The sequence below is a fragment of the Schistocerca nitens genome, chromosome 6 (genome assembly GCF_023898315.1).
Source record: "Schistocerca nitens isolate TAMUIC-IGC-003100 chromosome 6, iqSchNite1.1, whole genome shotgun sequence".
In the NCBI taxonomy this organism is placed as follows: Eukaryota; Metazoa; Arthropoda; class Insecta; order Orthoptera; family Acrididae; genus Schistocerca; species Schistocerca nitens.
The window spans coordinates 196,019,952-196,032,398 of NC_064619.1; the positions used below are offsets into that span (position 1 = coordinate 196,019,952).

Consider the following 12,447-nt stretch of genomic DNA (forward strand, 5'->3'; position numbering starts at 1 on the left):
AAACAATGGAAAATGCAGGATGGAATGTAACAGTATTAGAGAAGGAAAGTTGCTACTCACCATATAGCAGAGATGCTGAGTCGCGATAGGTACAACATATATATATATATATCTGTGTGTGTGTTTTTTTTTTTTATACACTTTTGAATGTTACTTAAAATATAATTAAAAATATTTTAAGATTATGGACATAAAATTTGTTCACAGAGTCAACAAGTGACATCATTGAAGGAAATTATGGTGGTCAAGTGGAGAAACTCATCTACGGTGTCTTCACGACACCAGTGAACTCTATTGGTGGCTCTGCTGTTTGTGCCTTCAGTATGAAGTCAATACTTGAGTCGTTTGATGGTCCATTTAAAGAGCAGGAAACGATGAACTCAAACTGGTTGGCAGTGCCAAGCCTTAAAGTGCCAGAGCCAAGGCCTGGACAGTGTGTGAATGACAGTCGTACACTTCCTGATGTGTCCGTCAATTTTGTAAAGTCACATACACTGATGGATGAGGCCGTGCCAGCATTTTTTACTCGGCCCATTCTCATTCGGATCAGCTTACAGTTAGTACTCATTTTATAAACTTGTTGAGTGGTTAATATTAATAGCAGTTATAGTCTCATAATGTAACTGTCTTATTTACCTACTCTTGTCCCATCCCATCTCACCATTCGTCTTCTGTCCAGCTGACATTAGCTTTGCACACTAAATTAGTCACTTATGTGTATAGTTTATAAGTTATTTAGAAATTCATTCTGTAGTCCTTCACAACTATATCCGTACAATTTAGTTGAATAAAATGTCAAAAATAAGATGTCTAAAACTAAAAGAAAAAGATAAACGTAATACTCTTAAAACAGTTCTGCTTGTAAAAGAAATGGAACTGGAGCTGATGGTAACAAAATATTAAGCAGTTCTTAGCTCTGTGATTTATCCTGTACCAGGAAATCATGAGGGGAAGAAAAGGAATAGGTATGAACGATCTGACATCTGACTGAAAGGCCCACTCAGGAACCCAGGGGTACGGGTGACATTTCAAGTGGTGAGGAGGGATGTCAAACCATACACCGCACTGCAGTGCCCAATGAATGTCTGTTGCTGTGTGTCATTCAATTTTCTTCCCATTTACTTAGAACACCTCTCATAACTTTGGTGACCATTGGACTTTTCCCTTCTGCGACAATGTTCATAGTTTTCCATTTCCATCTCTTCCATACTCTATACCCCTTGACATAGAATAAATCAGTAAGTGACATTTTCTCAATATTTTAAGTGTGTCTATATTTTTATTTTGTTTAATTATATGTGAATATTAGATTAATCTACTAATAACCACAGTAGGCAGAAAATTTATTTATGTGCTGAAGTATGTATTATTGTTTTTATTATTACTCTGTATTGCTTCTTGAATATATCCTGCTGTTATGACAGCTAATTGTTATCACCCACAGGTACAGATTTACAAAAATAGCTGTTGATCAACAAGTCCGAACACCAGATGGGAAAGCATATGATGTCCTGTTTATAGGAACTGGTAAGTTGGAATAAGATATGCTACCATATTTGAAGTTACTTGTGCCTGTATTTGGTGGTGTAAACTGATTGCTTAGGATTTGATGCTAACCAGTTTTTTTGGCTTCTGATTTTAATATATATAGACATCTTCATGATCTGGACTCACAGTGAAGAAGAACTCCAGAATTTCCTCTCCAACCTCAACTCCTTTGGTTCCATCAGATTCACCTGGTCCTACTCCAAATCCCATGCCACTTTCCTTGATGTTGACCTCCACCTGTCCAATGGCCAGCTTCACACGTCCGTCCACATCAAACCCACCAACAAGCAACAGTACCTCCATTACGACAGCTGCCACCCATTCCACATCAAACGGTCCCTTCCCTACAGCCTAGGTCTTCGTGGCAAACGAATCTGCTCCAGTCCGGAATCCCTGAAGCATTACACCAACAACCTGACAACAGCTTTCGCATCCCGCAACTACCCTCCCGACCTGGTACAGAAGCAAATAACCAGAGCCACTTCCTCACCCTCTCAAACCCAGAACCTCCCACAGAAGAACCACAAAAGTGCCCCACTTGTGACAGGATACTTTCCGGGACTGGATCAGATTCTGAATGTGGCTCTCCAGCAGGGATACGACTTCCTCAAATCCTGCCCTGAAATGAGATCCATCCTTCATGAAATCCTCCCCACTCCACCAAGAGTGTCTTTCCACCGTCCACCTAACCTTCGTAACCTCTTAGTTCATCCCTATGAAATCCCCAAACCACCTTCCCTACCCTCTGGCTCCTACCCTTGTAACCGCCCCCGGTGTAAAACCTGTCCCATGCACCCTCCCACCACCACCTACTCCAGTCCTGTAACCCGGAGGGTGTACACGATCAAAGGCAGAGCCACGTGTGAAAGCACCCACGTGATCTACCAACTGACCTGCCTACACTGTGATGCATTCTATGTGGGAATGACCAGCAACAAACTGTCCATTCGCATGAATGGACACAGGCAGACAGTGTTTGTTGGTAATGAGGATCACCCTGTGGCTAAACATGCCTTGGTGCACGGCCAGCACATCTTGGCACAGTGTTACACCATCCGGATTATCTGGATACTTCCCACCAACACCAACCTATCCGAACTCCGGAGATGGGAACTTGCTCTTCAATATATCCTCTCTTCCCGTTACCCACCAGGCCTCAATCTCCGCTAATTTCAAGTTGCCGCCACTCATACCTCACCTGTCATTCAACATCATCTTTGCCTCTTCACTTCCGCCTCGACTGACATCTCTGCCCAAACTTTAAATATGTCTGCTTGTGTCTGTATATGTGTGGATGGATATGTGTGTGTGTGCGAGTGTATACCTGTCCTTTTTTCCCCCTAAGGTAAGTCTTTCCGCTCCCGGGATTGGAATGACTCCTTACCCTCTCCCTTAAAACCTTTCGTCTTTCCCTCTCCTTCCCTCTTTCCTGATGAGGCAACAGTGTGTTGCGAAAGCTTGAATTTTGTGTGTATGTTTGTGTTCGTTTGTGTGTCTGTCGACCTGCCAGCACTTTCATTTGGTAAGTCACATAAAGATGATGTGACTTACCAAATGAAAGTGCTGGCAGGTCGACAGACACACAAACATACACACAAAATTCAAGCTTTCGCAACAAACTGTTGCCTCATCAAATGAGTTTGTTGCGACAGTTTGTTGCGAAAGCTTGAATTTTGTGTGTATGTTTGTGTTTGTTTGTGTGTCTGTCAACCTGCCAGCACTTTCATTTGGTAAGTCACATCATCTTTGTTTTTAGATATATTTTTCCTACGTGGAATGTTTCCCCCTCTCTCTCTCTCTCTCTCTCTCTCTCTCTCTCTCTCTCTCTCTCTCTCTCTCTCTCTATATATATATATATATATATATATATATATATATATATATATATATATATATATATATAAAGAAAGAAAGAAAGTGATGAGACTTACCAAACAAAAGCGCTGGCAGGTCGATAGACACACAAACAAACACAAACATACACACAAAATTCTAGCTTTCGCAACAAACGGTTGCTTCGTCAGGAAAGAGGGAAGGAGAGGGAAAGATGAAAGGAAGTGGGTTTTAAGGGAGAGGGTAAGGAGTCATTCCAATCCCGGGAGCGGAAAGACTTACCTTAGGGGGAAAAAAGGACGGGTATACACTCGCACACACACACACATATCCATCCGCATATACACAGACACAAGCTGCTTGTGTCTGTGTATATGCAGATGGATATGTGTGTGTGTGCGCGAGTGTATACCCGTCCTTTTTTCCCCCCTAAGGTAAGTATTTCCACTCCCGGGATTGGAATGACTCCTTACCCTCTCCCTTAAAACCCACTTCCTTTCATCTTTCCCTCTCCTTCCCTCTTTCCTGACGAAGCAACCGTTTGTTGCGAAAGCTAGAATTTTGTGTGTATGTTTGTGTTTGTTTGTGTGTCTATCGACCTGCCAGCGCTTTTGTTTGGTAAGTCTCATCACTTTCTTTCTTTTTAGATATATTTTTTCCACGTGGAATGTTTCCCTCTGTTATATATATACACCTCACGCAGACAGTTGGGTTTCACAAGAAACTCATTCCAAATAAAGCAAAATAAGGACAGTATGACACTATAACCTGAATTATCATTTCAGACATTCCTTTTAATTTCTGAGTAATACAACAATTACAACAGTTAGACCTATACAGTTATGTAAATATGTTCTATGTTATATTGCAGTTTCACTCTTAAATGAAAGTGACACTTTATCTAATAAATGAGGACTTTTTTCAGATGATGGCAAAGTGATAAAAGCTTTGAACTCTGCCTCCTTTGATTCATCTGATACTGTAGATAGTGTTGTAATAGAAGAACTACAAGTGTTGCCACCTGGGGTACCTGTTAAGAACCTGTATGTGGTGCGAATGGATGGGGATGATAGCAAGCTGGTGGTTGTGTCTGATGATGAGATTCTGGCAATTAAGCTTCATCGTTGTGGCTCAGATAAAATAACAAATTGTCGGTAAGTAATAAATAATATTTACAAATCTTTATTTCAGATCTAGCAGGAAAGGTACTGTTATAGTTTTAGCAATCAAAGTTGTAAAGGAAATCGGTGTACAGGATGAAACCTGACAGTGGGTTAAGCAGATTCTAAATTTACCCAGTGGAGTGTATCACATATGGAACATAAGTGTTTCAGCATACGGACTTAATCATTTTGAACTGCCAGGTTTATTTAACAGTACATCATTGCCAAATAATATTATGTAACACACAATTTCTTGAAATTGCTGTAGTAGCACCCTGCTGACTATTCAGGTGTGAGATACCAGTTAATATGTGATGAGAGTGAATCAGGTATTGTCAGATGAATATGAACCATTGCCTGAGAGTTCACAGGTTGAAGACCAATTTATTAAAACCCTACACAATTCCAAGCATGCATGGTGCCTAGGTCAATTGTGTTTTAAATTTCTACAATGATAATAGCTACCCTGCTGGAAAACACTGCTACTGATGTTGTAATTAAGTGGCTGTAGATTTAGAATGTTACTGAATGATACATGTTATTAAAGTGGCATGTTTACTAGTGCTCATTTTTCTTTAACAATTTCATTGACTCATTGAACAGCTACTGAAATATTTTCATGGGTTGGTTAATGCAGATGGACTTTGTGACATGTTCTTATGTGTGATGATAAGCAAGAAACAGATGACCAAATTTAGCAGATTTAAAACAGAAAATTACCCCATATGAGAACATAGGCCTAAATTAGAACATGCTAATTCCTTAAATGGTAGTATCAATGCAAGGAGAGTTACTGAGGTTAATTTCCCAAACTGATAATCAGTACATCGATTCTGTTTTATTTTACTACAAAAAATTAGAAATGCTTTAATATGTGCAATTTTGATCTGTTTATCTCACTTCTTAGGGCTCATGAATAATGTACAATTGCCTGAAATGATAGTGTCATATGACAAGAGAAAGACTGTGACCAAACAGCAATGGCGTAAAATGGAATGAGGCACCATTTCTTAAAAATGAACTGTTGTTTATTATTGTAGCCTGTTTTTATATGTACTGATAAAAACTGTTACGCAGCGAGCTGTTTTTATCTACTATTTATTTAGGATCTGTTTTTCTGTCTTATGACAACTACCTTTGTGGGTATGTTAAAAAAATGTGTGTTACCATGAACTGGTTTAGCTATGAAACAAAATTTTTGTTTTCAGAGAATGTGTGTCCTTGCAAGATCCTTACTGTGCATGGGACAATGTAGAATTAAAATGCACAGCTGTAGGTTCACCAGACTGGAGTGCTGGAAAAAAACGCTTTATTCAGAACATTTCACTCGGTGAACATAAAGCTTGTGGTGGACGTCCACAAACAGGTAATTCATGACTTTTGTATTGATTTCTCTTGTGATACATGAAATCTTACTTCTGCAAGTAATATGTGATTTATCACAAGAATTTTCTGTTATTGTATATAGTAGCCTAAAAGCAAATGATAAAGGTGAATTAACTGTTACTTTTCACCAATGCTGTTATTTTGGCAAATAGCCCTAGAGTATCTAGGTTACATAAGACCTCCTGGTAGAAATTCTTTTTATATCTTTTATCATATAGCATAAACAGAATCTTTATTATTTTATTACCGTTTCTCCCTCTGGATCTTGTAGGAGCATCATTTGCTGTCTGTGCTTCACTTCTGCCTCAAGCCTTGTGTTTTCATCCCCATCATCAGTACCTGTGATTAGCTCTGTAAAGGCAAGCTGTCTTTTGCAGAGCTTACTGAAGACATAAAATCATATACAATACATCCTGTCTGTCCATTTCAACTGAAGCTGAGAATAATCAAAATACAGTAATTCAAGTGTCTTAGTTTTATATAAATGGCTAAGGTAATGACTGAAGACCAGTAATGACATGGTTGCAGTTATTTCTGGAAATATGAAGATCAGTAGTTCAGTCAGATAAGAATGAAAATTATGCAGCACAAGGAACTCCAAAACTATTTTTAAAAATATAATTGATAAACGTAAGTTAGCTTACATGGAGATCTATAATTTGAAGAAATTCCTGTTAACATATAGGTTGTTTCAGAACCTCCTCAACCTGTTTCTCCTTTTCCTTTCATCTTGTACTGCAGATGTGTTCTTGGTGAATACAGTTTTCAGTGATGACTATCAGTAACAATTTTTTGGTGTCTTGCTTAGAATCATATTAATGCAACAAGTTTCAAAGTATTCAGAATATCTGAATGTCAGACAGCTATGGCAATTCAAAATCATTTCACTTTAGTATTGCTGTAGTTATCTGAAGATAAAGATTTTCACCTTGAAATATGTTTAATAAGATCTAAACAACCTGCCAGTGAGTTTTGACCAGTAGTGGCTAAAATAAAACATATTTGTTAATGTTAACAAGCAGTCAGGTTAAAAATACAGTCAACAGACAGAAGTAATTTTATACTTTCGTCTTCTGTATTCTACATGTCTGATGGTTAGCCATGACATAACATGTCTTGCAATGACTTCTACCATACTGTTATTCAGCTGGTTTATCACCAGTTTTCAGGTTCACTTGTGGGTTAACTGGTTTGTCCCTACCTTTCAGGTTCATATACTCACTGTTATGTTAATCAGTTACTCTTGCATATCTCTTGTACCAATGAATAGGAATAAATACTGTCACAAATCTTCTCATCTGTCCTGATCCTCTTCTTCATTCATCTCTTTCTGTCTTAAGAGAAATGACTGATCTCCCCCTTATTGTCTAACTTTGATTTCAGGTAAGTGAACACACTTTCTTTCTTTATTTTAGAATAGTTTACAGCCTTAAGATCAAGACTGAAATATTAGAAATAATGCCTTTTTAAGAAAGAATTTGAGACATGATTTGTTGATAAGATGATGCTTTCTGCAATGGCTTCAGAACTGTAGCAGGAATTCATATCCTGTACTTCTGCATAGAGATAGAACGTATTTTAGGCTGACAATAGAGTTGTGGTTAAAATTTAGCACTAGGCTTCTAGTGCAATAAGTTACATACAGCATAAAATAAGTAGAAATATTTTAAAAATGCATGACATAACAAAAGGAATTTCGAAACCAGTAAGTGTAGTGCATTGCTTCCTCTGCGCTGAGTATGCAACCCGCTTTTCCTTACAGAAATCGTTGCTTCTCCTGTACCAACTCAGCCGACGACAAAATCTAGTGGTAAGTTGTGCTTTACTTTAAGCTTCAATGCTCTGGTATGTTTAAAATTAACAATTTTATTTAGTGAAATGCTGCATGTTTCTAAGGCATGAACTATAGCCTCTCTGTAGACACATAACATTAGATTAAGGATGAGCTGCATAGTAACACTACCTATCAGTTTATTTACTACTATTCTGATTTAAGTGCAGACCTTAAGTCTTTTGAGAATATTTCTTGCTGTCTGTTATGAAAATGTATTGTCTGCTTTTGTAATATTGCAATTTTTCAGAATCAAAATAATATTGTGCAGTATTTTCTGTCTGAACTGACTTGCGTTAATTTTTCAGTTTATTTTCAAAGGTTTCAAAGCATCTGTTATGTCCTTGTTTAGTATTACTTTTAGTACTACATATAACAAAGATCATGATATATTATTTTATACTCAGTAGAGCAACCACTTGTGCAATATGTATCTGACTTGAAACAGACTAAAAAGAAGTTACTGTTATTTGGGTTTTCCTTTTAAGAAGAACCAGCTATTTTACAAAAAGAACTTCTTTTAGTTAGTCTTCATACAGAGGGGATTAACACTAACTTTGAGTGTTTATCCACAGTTCCATTTTCCATGGAAGGAGAACTTAAAAAAGAGAGTAACTTCTTTCATCTGTTGCATGTTTTCTTTAGATTACTCACTTAACTTGTTTTTAGGCAAATTGATCTCTTGTGTCACTTGCTCATAGTATTTGCTTCTTTATTTGCATTTTATGTCAGTGTGTTATGTAATATTAATCAGATTTTTTTCTAAATTAGCTTATTTCTTATGGGCTTATTTCATTATATTTAAGAAAGTTTATGTTCTTATTCAATACATTTGGAGATATCTTATTGATTTTAACTGGAAAAAGTAGTCACTATATTTCTTGTGTACCATAATGTTTCACATCATTTTTTGTTTAATAGGGATAGCTATCATTTTTAAAGTTATGTTAACTTAATTTGCCCTGTATTGGCTTTAGAAAAAATTTTATTTGCTGGTAAGCAGTACTGTTACTTTAAGTTTCTGTGATTGGTCATGGCAGATGAGGGCACAACGTGTCCACCCTGTTCGTGTGTGTGTCCCAGCAGTAGCTCTGCAGAAAGGCTGGACGCAGCCGCTGGTCAGTGCACAAATTGTCTCTCACTCAGCTTACAGCTGGTGTCTGGGCTGGAGCTATCTAACATTTTTGATACGCTAATTAACTATACTTCATGCAGGTCAAGGGCACACAGAAAGTGTAATATCCAAAAAAGAATGTTTGTCGATTTTCTCCTGTCTCCATTTCTAAGTAGTGCTGCCACATTCTTTGTGCTAAGGGCATTGATTAAAAATTTGTAGTCCACAATTGTAAATACTTAAAAAATTAGACATTGGCAATAAAATAATAAATCCCACTTGTATATTCAGTGCCGACATTAAAGCTGACTGAGAAATTATAGAAAATCAGATAACATTTTTACAGGCGTAGTTAGCGATAATAACTAATTACCTAATTGAACATACACCAGCAGCACAAACATAACTGGTGCTGTTGTTAATTTCTACAATATGCTATCCATACAATAATGAAAACATTAGTAGTTACATTCTACCAAAACATATGCGATTCATTAGGAAAAAAGAATTTGCTTTTCCTTGGAGCAAGAGATGCTGAAATATACAGATAGTTCTACTTTTTGCATTCTTGTTCACTGTTAATACCATTAATATATATTTTATTCATGTGCATACAGTATTTACACTCCTGTTGCAGCTCACACTACTGTTCAGTGAGGTATACAACTGTTATTCTCACATAGGAGAGAACATTTCAAGGCATTTTGATCACATTACTGACAGTTCTGGCTGACTGCTGTAGAGTTTGCTGGATACACTTAATACCATTTATTTGGCTGTCGGCTACACTTAAAAATAGGTACATAATTGCTATTTTCAAGTGTGATCCGTTTAAAAGGTCAGCTTTAAATGTTCACAATGTAGGAAGTGTTTGTTGTTATAGCTCCATAAGAAGCATTTTTATTCCAGAAAGTTCTTATTTCCTTATTGGGAATAAACATTTGTTACTAAGGTGTAGTTTGTTTGTTGGTTGTAACCATCACAATAGAACTATCCTGTAGGCATAACTAATGTATTCCCAGTGGTATGCTTCACATACTCGCAGAAATTATAAATATTCCTAATGTTTGCGTAGACCAGCCACACCCTCATATGTTGTTGTTGTTGTTGTGGTCTTCAGTCCTGAGACTGGTTTGATGCAGCTCTCCATGCTACTCTATCCTGTGCAAGCTTCTTCATCTCCCAGTACCTACTGCAACCTACATCCTTCTGAATCTGCTTAGTGTATTCATCTCTTGGTCTCCCTCTACGATTTTTACCCTCCACGCTGCCCTCCAATGCTAAATTTGTGATCCCTTGATGCCTCAAAACATGTCCTACCAACCGATCCCTTCTTCTAGTCAAGTTGTGCCACAAACTTCTCTTCGCCCCAATCCTATTCAATACCTCCTCATTAGTTACGTGATCTACCCACCTTATCTTCAGCATTCTTCTGTAGCACCACATTTCGAAAGCTTCTTTTCTCTTATTGTCCAAACTAGTTATCATCCATGTTTCACTTCCATACATGGCTACACTCCATACAAATACTTTCAGAAACGACTTCCTGACACTTAAATCTATACTCGACGTTAACAAATTTCTCTTCTTCAGAAATGATTTCCTTGCCATTGCCAGTCTACATTTTATATCCTCTCTACTTCGACCATCATCAGTTATTTTACTCCCTAAATAGCAAAACTCCTTTACTACTTTAAGTGTCTCATTTCCTAATCTAATTCCCTCAGCATCACCCGATTTAATTTGACTACATTCCATTATCCTCGTTTTGCTTTTGTTGATGTTCATCTTACATCCTCCTTTCAAGACACTGTCCATTCCGTTCAACTGCTCTTCCAAGTCCTTTGCTGTCTCTGACAGAATTACAATGTCATCGGCGAACCTCAAAGTTTTACTTCTTCTCCATGAATTTTAAATACCTACTCCGAATTTTTCTTTTGTTTCCTTTACTGCTTGCTCAATATACAGATTGAATAACATCGGGGAGAGGCTACAACCATGTCTCACTCCTTTCCCAACCACTGCTTCCCTTTCATGCCCCTCGACTCTTATAACTGCCATCTGGTTTCTGTACAAATTGTAAATAGCCTTTTGCTCCCTGTTTTTTACCCCTGCCACCTTCAGAATTTGAAAGAGAGTATTCCAGTTAACATTGTCAAAAGCTTTCTCTAAGTCTACAAATGCTAGAAATGTAGGTTTGCCTTTTCTTAATCTTTCTTCTCAGATAAGTCGTAAGGTTAGTATTGCCTCACATGTTCCAACCTTTCTACGGAATCCAAACTGATCTTCCCCAAGGTCCGCTTCTACCAGTTTTTCCATTCGTCTGTAAAGAATTCGCGTTAGTATTTTGCAGCTGTGACTTATTAAACTGATAGTTCGGTAATTTTCACATCTGTCAACACCTGCTTTCTTTGGGATTGGAATACCCTCATAGAGGAAGTGAATTTATATTGTCTCTTGTGCAGTCTCAAAGCCTATCCTGGCCTTATAGGGGGCATACATAGTGTCTGTTATTAACACTGTTGTCCAGCCCCTGAGTATCATATGATTAACAGCTTTGAGAAGCCCCTCAAACAAAATGGCCTCTCAGGCCCCATCACTTGACAAAACCTTGTTCATTCGTATACACTCTGTTGCTGGGGTAAATACAAGTTTTTCATTCCTTTTATTTCTTCTGAAGGTGTTAAAACCAACTTAAGACAAGCTAGGGAACTAGTCCATGTCCAGGCTGTTACTTTCTTTTGGATATACTGAATAGAATTTACCTGTTACCACTGGAAAGAACAACTGATAGAGTGAAAGACTTTCACAAAGCTATTTTTGCTATTGTCAGAACCATCTTTGCTTCATTCACCAAAAGTCTTATCATTTCACTGTGCTCAGATAGTATAGCTACTATCAACAGAGATTCTATATAGCACATGGGAAAACAGGATGAAAGTTTTAGAAAAGTTGAAGTTTCCTATCTGTGTTTAAATCACACTTCACATGCCATTGCCTTTTGTCACACATGTATGCTAGAATGCAGATGATATAGTCTATCCACTTCAGATTCCTCTCTGTATCTACTCTTTTATCATTCGTTGAATAAATGTCTTGAATTTGAGTTTTCCAAAGAAGAGGAAAACATTAAATTATATTAAAATATTAATCTTGCAGTGGTGGTGAGAAACATCTAGTATAATATGTGAAAAACTAGTTGTGGAGGATGAGCATTATTATACTAAATATAGTAATCTTCTCTGTTATGCATCTCTGCAAACTACATTTGAAAGTTGGCTTTATGCTATTATTCCTCATGCAAAGAAATTGAAGTAAATAACAGGTCAACTGAATTTCAATATGATGTAAATGGGGTAGTGGTTACACTGTCCATATGTACGATAGTTAAAAAAAAAAAAAAAAAAAATTTAGAAGTTTTAGGTGAAATACTTTCCTGAAAATTGTATTCGGGATGGTCTGTCTATATATAGTGCAATGTACACTTTCATTTGCCAAAATATTAAGAAATTAATGTTCCAATGTCCTTTTGGATAAGTGTGCAGCTAGTGAAGATAATAAACACTTAATTT

General features: G+C 37.2%; 1 protein-coding gene across 1 annotated transcript in view; it reads left to right on the top strand.

The window, feature by feature from the left end:
- LOC126263280 (semaphorin-1A) overlaps positions 1-12,447 on the top strand; it is a 361,326-nt gene that overhangs the window by 340,879 nt on the left and 8,000 nt on the right. Inside the window, exons 10-15 of the mRNA XM_049960366.1 lie at positions 208-556; positions 1,445-1,527; positions 4,307-4,535; positions 5,753-5,910; positions 7,693-7,740; positions 8,802-8,879. Of these exons, the coding sequence (XP_049816323.1) occupies positions 208-556; positions 1,445-1,527; positions 4,307-4,535; positions 5,753-5,910; positions 7,693-7,740; positions 8,802-8,879 (945 nt within the window). The remainder of the gene's footprint in view (positions 1-207; positions 557-1,444; positions 1,528-4,306; positions 4,536-5,752; positions 5,911-7,692; positions 7,741-8,801; positions 8,880-12,447) is intronic.